The sequence below is a fragment of the Citrus clementina genome, unplaced genomic scaffold (assembly GCF_000493195.1).
Source record: "Citrus clementina cultivar Clemenules unplaced genomic scaffold, Citrus_clementina_v1.0 scaffold_1, whole genome shotgun sequence".
Taxonomy (NCBI): domain Eukaryota; kingdom Viridiplantae; phylum Streptophyta; class Magnoliopsida; order Sapindales; family Rutaceae; genus Citrus; species Citrus x clementina.
This window is the reverse complement of record NW_006263303.1, coordinates 3408672-3426266: the sequence shown is the minus strand read 5'-3', so window position 1 is coordinate 3426266 and position 17595 is coordinate 3408672. Positions and strand designations below refer to the sequence as shown.

The 17595-nt window shown below is 36.1% G+C and overlaps 3 protein-coding genes across 4 annotated transcripts; 2 read left to right on the top strand and 1 right to left on the bottom strand.

Annotated features, from left to right (window-relative positions):
- The first annotated feature begins 691 nt into the window (after positions 1-691).
- Positions 692-6383, top strand: LOC18055056 (tryptophan--tRNA ligase, cytoplasmic). The gene is made up of 12 exons (XM_006450661.2): positions 692-1118; positions 1220-1339; positions 1593-1778; positions 2787-2838; positions 3020-3085; positions 3489-3575; positions 4663-4755; positions 4949-5029; positions 5139-5210; positions 5546-5614; positions 5740-5850; positions 6046-6383. Exons 1-12 carry the CDS (start codon positions 907-909, stop codon positions 6094-6096), a joined length of 1200 nt encoding a protein of 399 aa, XP_006450724.1. The 5' UTR covers positions 692-906; the 3' UTR covers positions 6097-6383.
- Positions 6384-6955: 572 nt separating this feature from the next.
- LOC18055055 lies at positions 6956-11490 on the top strand. 2 transcript variants are annotated; one of them, XR_002903982.1, is made up of 11 exons: positions 6956-7316; positions 7799-7866; positions 8011-8088; positions 8353-8465; positions 8595-8660; positions 9033-9134; positions 9230-9779; positions 10141-10346; positions 10430-10593; positions 10736-11071; positions 11209-11489. XR_002903982.1 is itself a non-coding variant. In XM_006450658.2 (10 exons), exons 1-10 carry the CDS (start codon positions 7183-7185, stop codon positions 10869-10871), a joined length of 1617 nt encoding a protein of 538 aa, XP_006450721.1. In that variant the 5' UTR covers positions 6956-7182; the 3' UTR covers positions 10872-11490. The 2 variants fall into 2 exon arrangements, 1 of the variants encoding a protein (XP_006450721.1); XM_006450658.2 differs by having other exon boundaries at positions 10736-11490.
- An 880-nt stretch (positions 11491-12370) lies between these two features.
- LOC18055054 (NADP-dependent malic enzyme) lies at positions 12371-17332 on the bottom strand. Its single transcript, XM_006450657.2, has 19 exons — positions 16863-17332; positions 16173-16293; positions 16015-16089; positions 15652-15803; positions 15454-15559; positions 15301-15366; positions 15121-15216; positions 14932-15003; positions 14757-14840; positions 14574-14672; positions 14190-14237; positions 14051-14104; positions 13853-13951; positions 13663-13752; positions 13491-13568; positions 13280-13354; positions 13091-13181; positions 12825-12953; positions 12371-12746 (listed from the first exon to the last, which is right to left on the bottom strand). The coding sequence occupies exons 1-19, from the start codon at positions 17006-17008 to the stop codon at positions 12658-12660; spliced, it is 1770 nt and encodes a 589-aa protein (XP_006450720.1). The 5' UTR covers positions 17009-17332; the 3' UTR covers positions 12371-12657.
- Between the last annotated feature and the right edge of the window lie 263 nt (positions 17333-17595).

Sequence of the window (17595 nt, the reverse complement as noted above, 5' to 3'; positions counted from 1 at the left end):
TGAAAATCTCGCAGGCTCCGTAAATTTAGAAAGTAGTAAATTTTTTAAGAAAATAAAATAAAATGTTATGTTTACAATCTTATCCCACTCCATTATAAACTACTACTCAGATTGGATATTTAATTTATATTCTCTTCGGACGGTATTTTAAATAACAATCACGACAAAATTATGTTGCAACTGTTTTATGGTACAACAGTTGCTTCCAGCCATTAAATCTATAATTACACTGTTATACTAATTGAATTTAACGGTTGGAAGCAACTGTTGTATCGTACAACGGTTGTAACAAAAATGAACCCTAACAATCATATCCACTTGTCATTCGATCTTTGGACTTATGAGAGCAGTAATTGAGACTAATGATTCGAGTCCGGACTCACGCCTCTTCAATTAGTAACGATTGGAATCTTAAGGGCTAATGTAATATGAGTTGTGTAATTATATTATCAGTGTAAAAGAAAAAAAATATCAATCATATGATTCGTATCCATATCTATCCTTCATCTGATTTGAAATTAAAAAAAGCGTGATGAGCGAAAGCCCAATCCAAGACCGAATCATAGCTGTCGAATTCTGTGCTTAAGCTTTAAGCGAACCGCATCTGAGTTGACATGATTGCTGGGCCAAAAATATTCGGCTCGGCCCAATTTAACAACTCTATTGCCTACAACCCCTACATTATTCATTTATAGTCTCTCCTTATTTAACTCAAATCAGTCGGAACACTCCCCGCCGGCGCCGTTATTCCGTCTCCCTTAGTCCCGCGATTGTGGCCACGACGACTCGCCGCTGAACCTTCGAATTTCAGCCAAGCGATCACCGTTGGCCTCGCCACTCTGCTTGCTATTGGAGCTGGAGTACTTGGAAAAGTATTAAAGCATAAACAAGCAGTCAGCCAAAGAGATGGATAAGAATGAAGAGAAGCAACGGGAAGAAGAAAGAGAGCAAGTGGTGAGTCCATGGGAAGTCTCATCTTCAGGAAAAATAGATTACGACAAACTCATCGACAAATTTGGATGCCAGCGACTCGACCAGTCGTTGGTAGACAGAGTCCAACGACTCACTGGCCGCCCTCCTCACGTCTTTCTCCGCCGCGGTGTTTTCTTTGCCCACCGGTTTTTTTTCTTTCTTTCTTTTTCTCACTATTTTATATTCATTATTATTATTATTATATGTTTCTTTAGTCTTTTGATTGATTGAGATGAAACTGGGGCAGAGATTTGAACGATATACTGGATGCGTATGAGAAAGGGGAGAAATTTTATCTGTACACGGGAAGAGGGCCATCATCAGAAGCTTTGCATTTGGGGCATTTGGTTCCTTTCATGTTTACCAAGTTAATATTTTATTTTTCTTTAAATTTCAGCTAAATTACTATACTGAATTAATTGAAAGTTTTAAGACAACTATTGTAATTTTTTTTTTTCAGTGAAAATAGATAACTTGGTATAAGCTCCTTTTCAAACTACAATGTGCATTTTTTTTTTTAAATAGCAAAATAGGAAGAGGCAGTTCTATAATCGGCTTTATATTAGTTTTGTTTGTTTGTTTGTTATTTTTTTCAGCTTGTAACAAAATTCGAATAGCAGGTACTTGCAAGATGCCTTTAAGGTTCCTCTTGTTATACAACTGACTGATGATGAGAAGTGCATGTGGAAAAATCTTTCTGTTGAGGAGAGTCAAAGACTTGCAAGGGAAAATGCAAAAGACATAATTGCCTGTGGTTTTGATGTAACAAAGACCTTTATCTTCTCTGATTTTGATTATGTCGGTGGGTGAGTAATTGGATTTATTTTCCAACTATTTTAGAATTTTTTTTTATGTTTATACGTAGTTGATAACCTGCCTATAAAGTTTTAGACTTCAAGTTTTCTTTTTTAGGGATTAATGATTAGGGAATATGAGAGGAAACTGATTTAGAAATTTCCTTCAAAGAATTTATAGATAGTGTTTGGGTTAAAACTTAAAAGATAGCTTAGACATTTATGGAGTCAAAATTGTGAATCGATATAACGGTGTTGAAAATAATTTTTAATTTTTATTTCTTGGGTGTGTGTATGAGAAGGATTATGATTAGTGTTATTGTCATGAGAAATTGTGGTGTTATTTTGAGCTGATGCAAATTTTGGTTTGTTAATAAGCTTTTAGCTATGTTCAAAGTGCCTAAGTTGTCTGTAAGAAATCAATTTGTCATCAGTCCCACTCGCTGTATGTTGATGTACTGGATCATTTCAGTCAGTGGCATGCACACTGAAGGTTATGGTTGAAGCAATTTACCTTGCTGAAATAGATACTAAAATAGATGGCACGTTGTATTTTGAACCTTATAGTCTAACATGCAAGTAGGTTCTTTGACTTGTTTTAACTGAATATCATGTGTTTGCATGTTGTCCAGAGGACGTAGAAACATAAAGGGAAGTTAATATTGGTTGCATGTTCTCTTAAAGACATAGAATCATATATCAGAGTTGATATGGTGATAAAATGTATTATGGGCAAGAATTCCTGAAACTATGGCAACGATTGATTTAAGGGCATTATTGAACAACTATGTTGGGATTGAAAAGTGAATTGTTTTAAGTCATCCCCAAATGTGGAAAGATCCTCATTCATTATGTGCAATGACAAATTGCACCTGTCATTGTCGCAGTTGAGTTCTGAAATTGGTATACATCAGCATCAACTGTTTTAGCTTTTTCTTAAACCTTGACAGGCACATTCTGTCGTACATATTCTACTTAGTTCTTGTGCTGCCCAAGATAATGCGAAAATTTCCTTTGCAGTGCCTTCTACAAGAACATGGTGAAGGTTGCGAAGTGTGTCACATATAACAAGGTGATTATACACTTTTTTCTTTTGCAAATTAATTTCACTTTCCTTGGTTTTCTCTCTATTTGGTATCTTCCCTCCCCCCCCCCCCCCCCTCCCCGTGCCCCCAACACAAAAAAAAAAAAAAACTTCAGCTGTATTTGCTAATGATGGCTTTTTTTTTTTGGGGCCTGGTGTTGCTGTTTAGGTGGTTGGCATATTTGGCTTCACTGGTGAAGATCATATTGGAAAAGTTAGTTTTCCACCAGTTCAGGTATGTTATTACACCTTTTTCTGATTACATTATGATTTCCATGTCCATGCTCTTGGGGATCTTGTCTTTAATTGCTTTACTATTATATTTCTCCATGTTATTTCGTTGTGAGCTTAGGAGATGATTTATAAGGTATATATCTGTTATCTAGATTTTTTACTCCTTTTGTTTGCATTTGCACACTTGTTGATGACTTCATTGCATGCAAATTGATTAATTAAACTTCCATAACAAGTATACTCAAACTAGATCTGTATAACTGTCTATTATGAATATCATGCCTTTTCTAAATGGCAAATACCACAAGTGTACCGCTTCAAAGGAATTAAGCAACAAATGAATATTGCTCGGGTAATGTTTGTATATGGGAATGACTTCTATGCTTTATTTTCGGTTAATGCAGGCGGTTCCATCATTTCCAAGTTCTTTCCCACACCTTTTCTCAGGCAAGGATCACCTTCGTTGCTTAATTCCTTGCGCCATTGACCAGGTGGGGAGTCCTTTTTTGTTTGGTGTAAATGAGACTTGTTGTTTAATTTGAATATACTTTTGGATCATTTTAATGCTTAATAAATTGTAATTAAGGGCATGTTTGGAACACTACATTGCATAACATTAGGATATTATTCCTTATTAAGATAATGCTATCCGATGTTTGGAATGAAAAAAGGACCTATGGCGTTGCATTAAATTTTAAATTAATGCAGGATTTCTAGCATTAAATATATCCCATATTGGGTTTATACCGCGCAGCATGAGATTTGTCTTTTAACTACATTAATTTTCATTAAATCATTTTCTTTATTTGTTTAATTTTAAACTAAGGTTGTTTGGTTAATGGAAGCCACTTCCGACCACTGTTAGGGCGCCACCACTGCCTGCTGGATTTTAATGTTCATTGAAGTTCATTTTGGTGCCATTGTAATTCTTATTTTTGGGTCTACACAACAGTATAAGTATTACTGGAAACAGAGCTTTAGTTCGTCATACGACTACGGCGAGTGGAAGCTCTATTGGTGGTAATACATGAACCATTGAGTAGCTCTGGTGATGAGGACTCCAATAGTACCAAAACTGTCATAAATGGATACCGATGATTGCAGGTGGCGGTTCGTGGTGGTTGGCAATGATAAATTTTTTATTTATTTAAAAAATAAATAATAAATTCAATAAAAATAGAAATATAAAATATTATTATATAATTAATGCAATGCAATGATATGTCATGCAATACAGCTAATGCGATGGTTTCTAGTGCAATTCACCCTAAGCACAATATTCTCCTGAAACTCAACTGTTTTTGTTTAATAATGAATGCAATCGTTTATAAGGCATGCAATATATAAAATATAGAGTAGTATACATACAAACACTTGAAATTGTAGCTCAACTACAGTTTAAAATTTATTTCACTAGTCCTCGCAATATTCAACTGTTTTAATATGAGGACCATTTTGGGAATATATAATGGTTGTTTGGCTTAGTAGATTGTCAAGAAACTTTTTGAGGTGGTTAGCATTTATTTATTTATTTTGATTCTGTTTTTTCATTAATGTCTTTGAGTAGTGATTTTTCAGGACCCTTACTTCAGAATGACACGGGATGTTGCTCCTCGGATAGGTTATCACAAGCCTGCATTAATTGAGTCATCATTTTTCCCTGCATTGCAGGTATTATATTGTCTGGCTTAAAATTATGCTGGTAAATGATTGAGAGTCTGGATATGTACATGTATGTGGCCGAGCTTAGTTCTAACATTTGATGATAAAGACATTCAGTGAAGAATTTATTTCTTATACTCTGATAGTTGGTTTGTTGATGTAGAATCATTGATCTCATTGCTTTTGTAACCGATACCTGCAGGGGGAGACAGGAAAAATGTCAGCTAGTGATCCTAATTCTGCCATATATGTTACTGATTCTGCGAAGGCTATTAAGAACAAGGTTTGATTCTGAAACTGCATAGCTCCTCTTCTACATGGCTGTTTATTATTATATGGGGCTACTTTATATTTTTATGACATGCAATAGATCATTCTATTGAAATGTGCAGATAAACAAGTATGCATTTTCTGGCGGACAAGAAAGTGTGGAATTACATAGAAAATTAGGGGCAAATCTTGAGGTACTGGAAGTCTTGTTTCTTCAAATTTTTACTTTATTTATTTAGTATTGTCAGATATGATGATGGATGTCAGATTTTCTAAGTTGCTATTTCGAATATGATGTTAATGCGGTAATTGTTTATCCTGCCTTTTCTTTTCTTTTTCTCCCCTTTTATGAGTATAAAGGCAAATGGACCCAGAAATGGAAAAGATTCTGAAGGTCCTGCTTAGCTGTCTGTTTCAAGTATCATTTTACTAATGGCCCTGGTTAATTTTCAACTTTCTTGCGACTGCTCGATAGATTCCGGGATTAATGGTTTTGTGATAAATTATCTTTGTTTTTGATATCATCCAGGTAGATATACCAGTAAAATATCTAAGTTTTTTCCTAGAGGATGATGCAGAACTAGAACACATTAAAAAGGTAAAATTGCTTTTTCTAGTTATTTTGATTAATCTCTGGTGATAATTGTTGCTTTATGGTCCTGCAAGTTTTTAAGCATTCATTAAGAAAATAGCTAAGATCCGTTATTCTTGTCCCTCTTCCAGGAGTATGGTGCAGGTGGCATGCTAACGGGGGAAGTTAAGCAACGCCTTGCTCAAGTTTTGACTGAATTGGTGGAAAGACACCAGGTGGCTCGTGCTGCTGTAACTGATGAGGTAACTCTCCTGCATGCAATAACCGAAACCGAATGAAGCTTTTGTAAATTATGTGACATTATTGATTCGATATAGGTGCATTCAGTCACGTCAGATTGTTAGATTTCATGGTGGATTCAATAGAAAATACCAGTTATTAACCTCAAAAGTATTCAGTAATATGAATGCATGTTTTCAATTGTTTGCTTCTTTCAGATGGTCGATGCATTTATGGCAGTGAGACCCCTTCCCAATATGTTCGACTAGTGTTGAGATGATGAACTTGGGCGGATTTCCATCCATTCTATTTCCCAACCTGAAACATGCATGAGAGATGTTTCAGCTTCAAGCTACACATGATGGATTGGATTCCTTTTTTACCAATTTCTTTTCAGAATATCAGTTAAAATAGAGTTTTCCAATGGGACCTTAGAATTAAAGACGTGTAAGATAATGTCAGATGGGATGAGGCTGATTCTCTTGCATATCATAATTTGACACCTAATGGTTCACTTGTTTGAGCACACGCTGTTATATCCAAGTGTTTAAGCACATCAATCTCTTCAGTCTTCTCCTTGATTTTCATAATCATTCCACCACTTTCATTCTTTAAAATTTGTAACTCAAACTAAGAAGCCGCAACAGGAAAAATCATGCTTCGGTATCGAATCGATCATCCTTTATTATTATTATTATTATTAATTGCATTTGAATAACTACCTTTTTTGTCTTGCATTATTGTGAATCGTATAACGACTACAATACCATAGATAATTTCATTGTTTGGTCTCCGTTAGTAAATGAACTTCTTTAGAAATGCGTTTCAAACTTTCAGGAACGAGAGTTATCCGGTATTTACCGATGGAATGAAAACTTTTAGCCATTATGGTATTTTCATAACTTAGTGGATAAGTACTAAAACGAATAAAAAAAATCATAATCAGATTCAGATCTATTGTGCTAAAAAAGATTGGGGGCTCAATAGTATTGGGCCTGGCGCAATGACAGCCCACTTATCTACAAAAGGGCGGAGTTGATTGGGCCGACAAGCCCACAACCACTCGTAGCGCTTACTAGAGATTTCATTTCGTAGAGATTCGCAATCCATCAAATAGGCAGGCGAGAGTGAGAGATTCGCAATCCATCAAATAGGCAGGCGAGGGTGTGAGAGAAAGAGAAACGAAGAAGAAAAATAAATAAATGCCGGTGGCCTGGGAATTGGTGGAAGATTTTGCCGCGGCGTAAGAGAAACATTGAACCAACACCATAATAATAGTAAATCAGATAGAATATACCACCGTAGATGCTCACAAATCCAATTATACGCCTTGAGCGGGAGTGAGAGAGAGAGAAATGGTAGACGATAGACTACTAGAGAGAGAGAGGCAACAGATCGAGCAGATTCGTCAGCTCGATTTCGAGGAATTGCAGGTTGAAGAAGTCGACGATTTCCATGACTCATCCGACGACGACGACCGTGCCGCCACGTAAGACCCCCCTCCCCTGGGTCTTTGATTTTCACAATTTCACTGGATTAATTATCTTATCTTAGCACTTTAATTTATCATTTTATAATCACTACTCTGCCTGTAATTTACGTCTTAACTAGGCTTTGATTTTTGAACTCATGCGCGTGTAGGTGCGAGTATTGAAATATTTATTCTTAATACTATGTATGAGTGATTTACTTCAAATTAACTGGAGATGCTAAAATTTGTTCAAATTTTAGTGGCCTGACCAGTGATCAGTTAGAAGCTCGTTCTAACTTTATGTTATGTTGCTATGGTGTCTGAAAATTTTACCTTGTTAGCTGTTATTATTCTTGTAAATGTGTAGAAAACCAAATGCTTATTAGCCAGCCTGCTTTGAGCTCTCTTGTGACCTTTGAATACTTTTAGTTCTGGTTTCAATTGTGTTATTTTATTGTGATTTTCCAAAGTTATAGGAATAATTTTGTTACTGGTAACAGGGGTGCCGACTCATCCAATCAACTTACTTTCGACACCTGTTTGGCTTCGTTACATACATACCTTGGTGGTAAGTATGTGATCTTTGTCGCTGTCTCCCTTCTGTGACTTTTTTTTTTTTTTTTTATTTAAAAAATCAAATTTACATTTTTCCCGATTGGTTAGTGATAGTTCAAACTATTTGAGGTTTACTAATGACATTTGAGTGTAACAGATGTTGAAGATACTCACAACAGAATGGCTTTCTTGGAAGGGGGTGCCATCCTTACCCTCCCTTTGTTCTATCTTGATGGTATGTTACTCTTTTTTTTTTGCCTCCTCTGATTTGTTTTTCTGTCATACCATGTGGAATTCAAATTTTAGTAAATTAACTAGTTCATAAACTCGCCCATGTAAGGCCTAAAGACATAGTCATTTAGTGAGGAACAGTAACATTTACCATGTTCATATCGTCTTATCTTTGTTCTGGGGATGTCTTAGGCTTTCTATTCTATTGCCCTTATAAATAAATCTTCCAAATTATAGCAGTCTGACTTTGCTGTTGGTTGATTGGTAGGAGTTGTTCTTTTCCCTGAGGCTACCCTTCCTCTAAGAGTTATTAAACCAAATTTCATAGCTGCTGCTGAGAGAGCCTTGAGCCAAGTTGATGTCCCTTATACTATAGGGGTGGTATGTGAACTCTTCATCACTTTAATATATAAATATATATATATATATATGTATGTATGTATGTATGTATTTATATAGAATTCCTTTCTATAGCTATATCTGAAGTTGAACCGTGAAACTTCTGTTCAGGTTCGTGTTTTCAGGGAGCCTGACAACGGACAGATAACATTAGCAACCATTGGGACAACTGCAGAGGTTGATAGCTGACCCTGCTGCTTTCTTTCATTTTTTTCCCCTCATCTGATGATATGTGAGAAAAATCTCTATATGAGCAGTTAGTGTATGGTTAATGTTCCAATTCGAGTTCTGAGTTTCCTGCTGCTGCTTAATGATTGTTTATACATCATATGCATTTTTTTCTCCTCTCTAGTACTTTCCACTCCAGTTATAAACCCAATTGCATGGATTTTAGAGTTTTTAAATCTCATTTCCAAATTCAACAACTAAGGGCTTGTTTCTAAAATTTTGTGAAGACTTGATATGAAGTTTCTTCTGTTGACCTCTTTATAGTTGTTTCTGTCCACAATTCCCTTTTTGTTACTTAAATATAGTAGTTCATTTTCTCAGATTCGGCAATACCGAAGGTTGGAAGATGGGTCACTCAATGTTGTAACTCGTGGGCAGCAGAGGTTTCGTCTAAGACGCCGCTGGATTGATGTTGAAGGAGTGGTTAGAACTTTTACTTTTTGAAACTATTCACAAGATTTGTCGTTTTTGGTTTCTTATAGTTTGTGAGGCTGATATATCCAATTCCATCTTCTTAGCCTTGTGGAGAGATCCAAATTATCCAGGAAGATTTACCACTAAGGACCCCACGGGATGTGTTCGAAACATTGGGATGTGTGAGTAATCTAAGCCAGAGCCTCTCACATACACTGCCGTCAAATTCTTCATCACGTGGATATGGCATCAGGGACAATGATTCAGATGCAACTTCAGAGGAAAGCTTTGAGAGTGAGCTTTCACCAACAGAAAGGAGAATCCACCAATCTGTTATTGATTCCGCCTATGGTCGTGATATAATGGATGAATCAACAAGCAGCGATGATGATAAATCTGCATTTCAATCTGACATTCGATCTAGAAGACCTCATCTTAATTACTCTGATTCCATTGGAAATTGGAAACAAAGTGAAAATGTTGGCTTAAGAATTGGAAAGAGTTCTGCATTAGGAAGGCAATCTCATAGAGGGGAAGGGTCAAAAATGTGTTGGAGAAACGAGTTGAGCCAGTTCCGTAGAACATCAAGAGCATTCTTGCCCCATTGGGTGTACCGTATGTATGACTCATATTGTCTGGCTCAGAGAGCAGCAGGTAGTTTGACCTTGCTTTTTGTTCTTTCCTAACATTGTCTCATTTGAAGTGTTACATTATTTATTTATAAAAATGCATTAAAAGCAAGATGATTTTGGCAAATTCTCTAATAAGAGATGAACCTATTAAGCTCAACCATTTGTTGTAAAATAAATCTCTTTTAGTTAAGGCTTTACTTTATTCTTCACTTTTTAGATGATTCTCCTTTTCTAATTAAGCATTGAGATATAGGAAAATAACCTGTTAGGACTTCTGAGAAGGATGAGGGGAGGGCTCTTTTCTTTGGGTTGTTTAGGTATTGGATTTGACATGTGTCTTTTCATTGGTCGGTGATACTACTAGTTGTTTCAACATTTTGCAGATAAGTGGAAACAAATAGTTGGAACACCAAACATGGATGGTCTTGTCAAGAAGCCTGATCTCTTGTCATTTTATATTGCCAGTAAAATACCTGTCTCTGAATCTACTAGACAAGAGCTTTTGGAGATTGATGGTGTTTCATATAGATTGCGCCGTGAAATTGAATTACTTGAGAGTTTTGATCTTGTTCGATGTAAAACCTGCAAGGTAATATTATATTATCTCTTCAAGTGCATTCATGCCGCAAAGAATTGCCCAATTAATGCTTCCTTTAAAATCTGTCTATGCAGACCGCAATAGCAAAGCGGAGTGATATGTTGGTGATGTCTAGTGAAGGTCCTCTTGGTGCTTATGTGAACCCACATGGTTGTGTGCACGAGATACTAACTCTCAATAAAGCAAATGGCCTTGCTCTCTATGGTCCAGCAGAAACTGAATACAGCTGGTTTCCTGGGTATGGGTTTATGTTTCCTGTTTGGTTGCGATGATTATGTGCTAATCTTTTCTCTCATTTCCTGCTCTTTTCCACCATTTGCTGATAAATTGGCTGTAAGATATAATCAAGGCTGTGATTGTGATATTGCTATGGTTTGCAGGTATGCATGGACAGTTGCCAGCTGTAGTACTTGTGAAACCCACATGGGCTGGCTTTTTACTGCTACAAAGAAGAAGTTGAAGCCTAAATCATTTTGGGGGATACGCAGTTCCCAAGTTGCTGAAGGAACATGCTAAGCCTAGAATTTTCAATTGTTGAAAACCCTCTCCAGTCATCATCCTGTAATGAGCTTAATATGTAAATATCAGTATTGATATTTTGGCGATATATCCGGTATGTAGAAAATATCGATGCACGTGAAATATGAGTTGGAGCATTTCATGAACATGAAAGCTATTTTCAGCATTTGCAAGTTAGTGGCGAAATCGTATTTCTGGTGAGTTGGAAGCCTAGTGCTACAATGTTCCATTTATGCATGTAGGCAGATTTGATTAAGATCGTATCTACAACTTTGTTATCTCCTTCAGTTCGGCAATGATGGATGTCGAATTGTGCCTTGTTTAAAACTTACAGAGCCAATTTTTTAACTAGCTACGGGAGAAATTACTCTCTGCGCTCAGCTACTGGTCGCTTGCTCAGCGGCTCAGCCCACCAGCAACTACGTACTTAAATGTTAATTCACACAGCAAGCTCAGTCGATGATGATGGGTGCCAGATTGCCGGTGAATTCGAGGAACCAGAATAATATCTTCGAAAATGAGGATTATACACTATTATTTTGGAGAAATTAAGTGAAATTTTCTCGTTTTAAAATAGGTTGAAATCTTTGTATAGTTATAATAGTGTTAAATTTATATATTATTTTACTATTCTACCTCTAGTTTTTATGTTAAATCTTAATATTTAAACATTCTGAAAATGTAAATCCAAGCAAAATGATTGATATACACTTTATGATTAAATTAATTTAATAATGAATGGTAAATTATGGAAAAAAATTATCAGTAGCAGCTAGGAGAAACATTATAAATACCACTAATGGTTGTATAAAAGTATTTATTTAAATTGTAATAACAATTGGTCATATATGACCACTAAAGTTCCAGCATACATTTTAGTACTATGTAAAGGGGAAACAAATAAAATGTGTTCATCTATGAAATTACAATGACATTTAGCCATGTGTCCATTGCAATATTACAAAATGATGACTAAATGGCTCCCAAAAATTTATAATGCATCATACATTTCGGCTATCAACTTCGCTCTTGATGACTAAATGATTCCCAAAAATTTATAATGAATTATAATAAATTTCGGCTATTAACTTCGCCCTTGATGACTAAATGATTCCCAAAAATTTATAATGACTTATAAATTTCGACTATTAACTTCGATCTTGAGGTTATGTCAAATTGTCACCCGATTTTTATCCATAATTTATAATTCATTATTTAATTAATTTAATTATTAAGGGTAATGTCATTTTACTTGATATATATATTTTAAATTATTTAAATTTTACGGCTAACATCAAGATTAAGAAGTAAAATAAAAGAATAAAATAATATTTAAAACTAACACTGTTATAACTGCAGATAGTTTGCACTTATTTTAAAATATGGAGGAGATTTTGCTCAATTTCTTCAAATAAGGAGAATCCTCATTTTCCCTGTCTTAATCTATTTCATTCACAATTTTCATAAGGCCAAAGTTACTGCAAGTAGCCATAGTGAAAAAAATTTCATTGGCGATTTCGTGGTTCCGTTGAAATTTATTTCTGCTGAAACTAGGAAAGTTGGTATCATTTTCAATCAATACAGGAACAAAAAGAAAAAGGAGGTTCCTGATAGCAATGCTAAGAACCTCTACATGATTAAAACAAACCAAAATAGAAAACTAAATTTAAACTGATAAACAGGCGACAAAGAAATATTAAAAAGAACAAAAATTAATATAACTAGGTTCGCAGCAGATTGCAGAATGCAGACTATAATCGCACACTTCCACATGGAGTTCAGTTCAACGGTAGCTTCGGTACATTGGGCTGTACATGCAGCTCTCAGCGTAACTCACTAGATCCTTAGGACGAGGAAGACGGGAAGCCAGACCTGTATACCAATCAAACAGTATGATTAGTAAGAATTAAGAGAGTATTGGCTATCGTTTGACATGAGAAAGGAACTCACCAAGGTCATATGCCTTGGCAGCAACTTTAGCAGCAATGTGGGCAGAGATCTTTCTGATATTAGTGAATGGTGGGTATATCAATCCCTTATCGAAGTGCTCTTGTGTCACTTGCGCTGCCAAAGCTTCCGCTGTTGCATTGGGAATAATGGAAGCAGTTAGAATGGATCAAGCCTTGTTTCTTACTTTTGGCACATATGTAAATAGAACAAAATGTAAATGTCCCGTACACATTTTGAATCCAACATGTAATCATCCAAGTACTTACAGGCTGCTAGAAGCATCTCATCGCGAACACGAATTGCACCGGATATTATCAAACCCAGACCCAATCCGGGGAATATATAAGCATTGTTTCCCTGAGAGACAAAAATGAGAAAGGAGTAAATAACAACTTCTTGTAAATTTCAGGTAGAGAGAATTTTCAGCAACAAAGTGTTTCAGGTGTAGGTAGAACCTGGCCAGGCACAAAAACTTTCCCATTGTATTCAACAGGGTCAAATGGGCTTCCACTAGCAAAGATTGCTTGACCCTGTGGATTTGGTAATAAGGTTAACAATGAAAATGAGATCAGAGAGTTCCACTCATGTTTCAAACTCCAGCACACTCACGACACTTGCATAAAGAACGTCAGCATAGGTAGTGCAAGAGTCTGAATATTAATTTACCTTACTCCATGTATAAGCTTCTTCCGCTGTACACTCAGACTGTGAGGTAGGATTGGATAGAGCAAAAATAACGGGTTTCTGCATGCCAACCATTGAGATTAATGAGAAATTCTTCTGGGACAGATCATTTATATATTGGAGAGACAGAGAGATGGGGAAAAGGGGGTTGAACCTCATTAAAGGATGCCATAGCCTCGACCACCTCCTTTGTAAAAGTCTTTCCTACTCCAGATGTTCCCATCAACATTGTTGGCTTGATTGCCTGATTAATTGGGAGCATGAGCCATCAGGTAAGATAATGGCTAAAACATTGAAATTGTCCAAATACATTAATGAATTATCAAGTGACTTTTTTTCCAAACCTTGACAGCATCTAATAATGATTTGATAGGTGCATGCTCATGAGCCCATGGCTTCTTGAAGTGCTGAAGTGACTCCTTACGAGAGCTCACAATCAGTCCCTGCAACAGGTTCAAAACATCAGTTTTGACTCGACGAAGATAAACTGAAACATAATAGTTGAACAAGCAAATGATTAATATAAAGGTTAACTGTTGTACCTTTGAATCTACCAGCCAAATCTTCTTACGGGCCTCTTCAATTGGAGCTTTTGTCTGCCAAGAACATAGTAAATGATTAATCACAAAGCTAAGGGCTTGGCTAGGAAGAAATTAAAAGATAAAGACAAGAAGTTTATACCTGCTTTGACATTTCAAGAGCAATAAGCTCTGCTATACCAGTTCCAGCCTTCAAAATTCAAAGGACAAAAGTGAGTCAATGAATATATGCAACATGGGTACATCTATGCCTTATCTTGATAGTACATAGGAATAGAAAGAAAAAAATAAGCACACACACATACAAATATTAAAAAGGTGCCAGTTGCCAAAAATGACGAATAAACTGAAATTATGAATCATAGCTTGACCACACAGGAAGGCATGCAGACAAACCAAGTAAGAGCTATTAAAGAATATAATCACACCATTAAATATGTAAATAATGTATGTGAGGGCATTTGATTGAATTTATCTGAAGAAGACAGAAAAGAAATAGAAAGTTCATAAGGTGCTTCAGCCTCACCTCTCCAGCACCCAGGAACAAGAAAGTTTGGTCAGCGAGGGTTCCGCCAACTAATTTCAAAGCGGAAAGAATCCCAGCTAATACCACAGATGCTGTACCCTGCAATAGATGAAAGAGTTCAGAATTAGGAAATCCAGTATTCATAAAAGAAAGAGAATGAGCGAGCTTTTACAACATCATTACCTGTATATCATCATTGAAAACGAGATGGCTTGAGCTGTATTTTGACAGAAGCTCAAATGCATTGTGATTTGCAAAATCTTCAAACTGGAAAAGACGTTAATATTGTTAAGAACATAACCACATAAAGTTCAGAACCAGCTCTTTTACTATTAAAATGTTGAGAATGATAACTGACCTGTATGAGGACTTTCTCCCCATAGTTTTGCTTTACTGCGGTCATGAACTCTTGTAGAAGTTCCGCATATTCCTAAATTATATAGATAGAACTCCTTAATGTTTCAGAAAATAAATAAACTTCACAGCATGGCTAATTAGGAATCAATGAAGGGAAAGAAAAAAAAGAGCAAAAAGCAAATCTTCAAACCTGGCCAGTTGCCCTCTTTTGCCTTAGCCCAATGTAGAACTCGTCATTCAACAACTGCTCGTTGTTTGTGCCTACATCTATGGTTATGGGCAAGCACTGCAGATGGTGATGCGGGAGTTAGATACAAACAAAAAAATATTTTATTATCATTAAGAAATGCTTAATCATAGTAATGCTTACAGCTGACGGACGGAGTCCTCCCAGTGCTGTGTACAAAGAAAGTTTTCCTACTGGTATTCCCATCCCCTGGCAAAATTGAGCTCATTTGCGTTAAGTAAGATGGTAAAATCATGTTATTGTTCCAATTCATAACTTAAATGCACGTATCATTACCTGGCAGCCAAGATCCCCAAGCCCCAAAATACGCTCACCATCAGTAACAACAATAACTTGAATATTTCTCTCTGGCCAGTTTTTCAACACTTCAAGAATCTTTCCTCTGATTGGACACCGCTAATTAGCATCCACTTAAGGCAATCTAATAGAGCAATAACACATAAAAATAATACATATACAATTATATTATCATACTTCTCTTTCAAACTGATGTAAAGACCCTGGGGGCGCCTGAAAATGCTCCCGTATTTCTGGCAAGCCTCTCCAACGGTTGGAGTGTAAACAACTGGAAGCAGTTCCTCCACATTATCAATGAGAAGCTTGTAAAATAGCCTTTCATTCCTCTCCTGCAATACATTCAACAGTGGAAAGAAAAGGTTAAAACACAACTTTAACACTGCTTATTCCACATTATCTGCGTAATAACACTACTGTTTTTACAGTTGAAATGTTCAAGAGCATTGCATTTTTTCTTTTTGCCTTTTTACAGAGCATTAACTTTTGTTCAACACAGACTATAGCACCTCTATAAAGATAGTCATGATAGGCGAACAGTACCTGAAGATCCATCATCGCTACATATCGCTGCAAAGGAACTTTGTATTGGCGAAGGTTGTGCATCAACCTTTTCTCCTGAATAAACAAGGTTGTAATAGATGTAAGCAAAATTTCAATGGGTTTGAACCGTAAGTAACATCAACAATGGTCAAACAAACCTGAAGCTCCTGATTCATAAGTGCTGGTGGCAAAAGGCCACGCAAGTAATGAGCATCTCTCTCATTCTCAGTGAAAGCAAGTCCCTTGTTGTGACGAGGGTCCCGCAACAAAGTATACCCACTGCAACGAATATGATGATCAAATAAATTTGTTAGTTAACAATTCAAACAATGGTAAATAAATAAATTATTCCCTTTCAGTCATCAAAGACTATAGGCTCAAACAATGTATTTCATATCGAAAGAATCATACAAGATGCTAGGAAAATTAAGGCCAAGTGCACAATATATACTGAATTGGTCTCGAGATTCAAATTAGTAACAGCCTCTCCTCATTCAACAAGCTTCTTCTTATGCCTTTTTTTTTTTCTGGGATCATATTCAGATCTAGGTTCTGTGAAAAACAATTACATATAGAAGTTGTATGACTCTTGAGAAAGAACCATAGTTTTCTTTCTTTTGTTTGAGTGATCACGAAATAATCAGTAATCAACAAGCTTTGACTTTTCAAATTATGCATCTCTAGATCTAAGTAACACTTCTACTAAGCTGTACAAGTAGAACCATTCAACCAAAACACAAACACAATTGAAACAAACAGCTAAGTAAAGATCAAAACTTTAAAGAACAAGAACATAGGAACAGAAGAAACAATCAAGCAAAACATGAAGTTGCGCAATGTGTGATCACCTAGCAACAGAGACAGTCCAAGGAGTGATAAGCTGATCCTCGGTGGCAAAATCCTCACCATACACATCCACGACACCACCACCACCAGCGGCGTTGTTGTTATCCAAATCACTACCGTTCACCATTGTATTTGTTGTACTCTCCATTAAAGCAAAAACCCTTCTTTCCCCCCTACCCAACAATAGTTTCTGCAAAGACTAATAACACAAAGCGGAAGCAAAACAAACCAGAAAGCAAATAACTCTGCGACGGTTAATGTTTTGCTAAAATGAAACCAAACACACCATTTATAAGCAACGAAAAGTAAGAAAAGTCTCTTTTTTTTTTAATATGGTGAGTTGGCCTTTTCCAATGTTCGTTGTCAAATGGAATGAATAAGATACATTGCCCACGTGTACAAATTGGTTTTCAAAGAATCAATGGGGTTCATTTGATTACAATATTTTTTCGAAGAAAAAAAAGAAATAATACAAATATTAATAGGATAATATTCAACAAATATGAAATGAAAAAATAACAAAGTGGGAATAGATAGATTAGATCAGTTTAATGGTAGGTACCAGAAGAAAAGGGTGTCTTTTGACTGAAAGCATTTGTATTGGATGGAATTGAAGAGGAAGGTGCAAGCGTATATGTGTATGTGTATGTGTATGTGTTTGCGTATGTGTAACGACTCGACAGTTGACACAAAAATGTTTTCCGCGTTTTTTCCGAAGAGAGAAAGCCCGAAGCC

Bases quoted from the DNA above. Each gene is read 5' to 3' on its own strand.
- LOC18055056 (XM_006450661.2), top strand. From the start codon at position 907: ATGGATAAGAATGAAGAGAAGCAACGGGAAGAAGAAAGAGAGCAAGTG. The intron at 3,576-4,662 runs GTGGGGAGTCCT...GTGATTTTTCAG, and splicing joins TTCCTTGCGCCATTGACCAG to GACCCTTACTTCAGAATGAC. The intron at 5,030-5,138 runs GTTTGATTCTGA...TGAAATGTGCAG, and splicing joins CGAAGGCTATTAAGAACAAG to ATAAACAAGTATGCATTTTC.
- LOC18055055 (XM_006450658.2), top strand. From the start codon at position 7,183: ATGGTAGACGATAGACTACTAGAGAGAGAGAGGCAACAGATCGAGCAG. The intron at 8,089-8,352 runs GTATGTTACTCT...GTTGATTGGTAG, and splicing joins CCCTTTGTTCTATCTTGATG to GAGTTGTTCTTTTCCCTGAG. The intron at 9,780-10,140 runs GTAGTTTGACCT...AACATTTTGCAG, and splicing joins TCTGGCTCAGAGAGCAGCAG to ATAAGTGGAAACAAATAGTT.
- LOC18055054 (XM_006450657.2), bottom strand. From the start codon at position 17,008: ATGGAGAGTACAACAAATACAATGGTGAACGGTAGTGATTTGGATAAC. The intron at 14,238-14,573 runs GTGAGGCTGAAG...TGAATTTTGAAG, and splicing joins TGTTCCTGGGTGCTGGAGAG to GCTGGAACTGGTATAGCAGA. The intron at 13,753-13,852 runs GTTTGGAAAAAA...CCAATTAATCAG, and splicing joins CATTATTAGATGCTGTCAAG to GCAATCAAGCCAACAATGTT.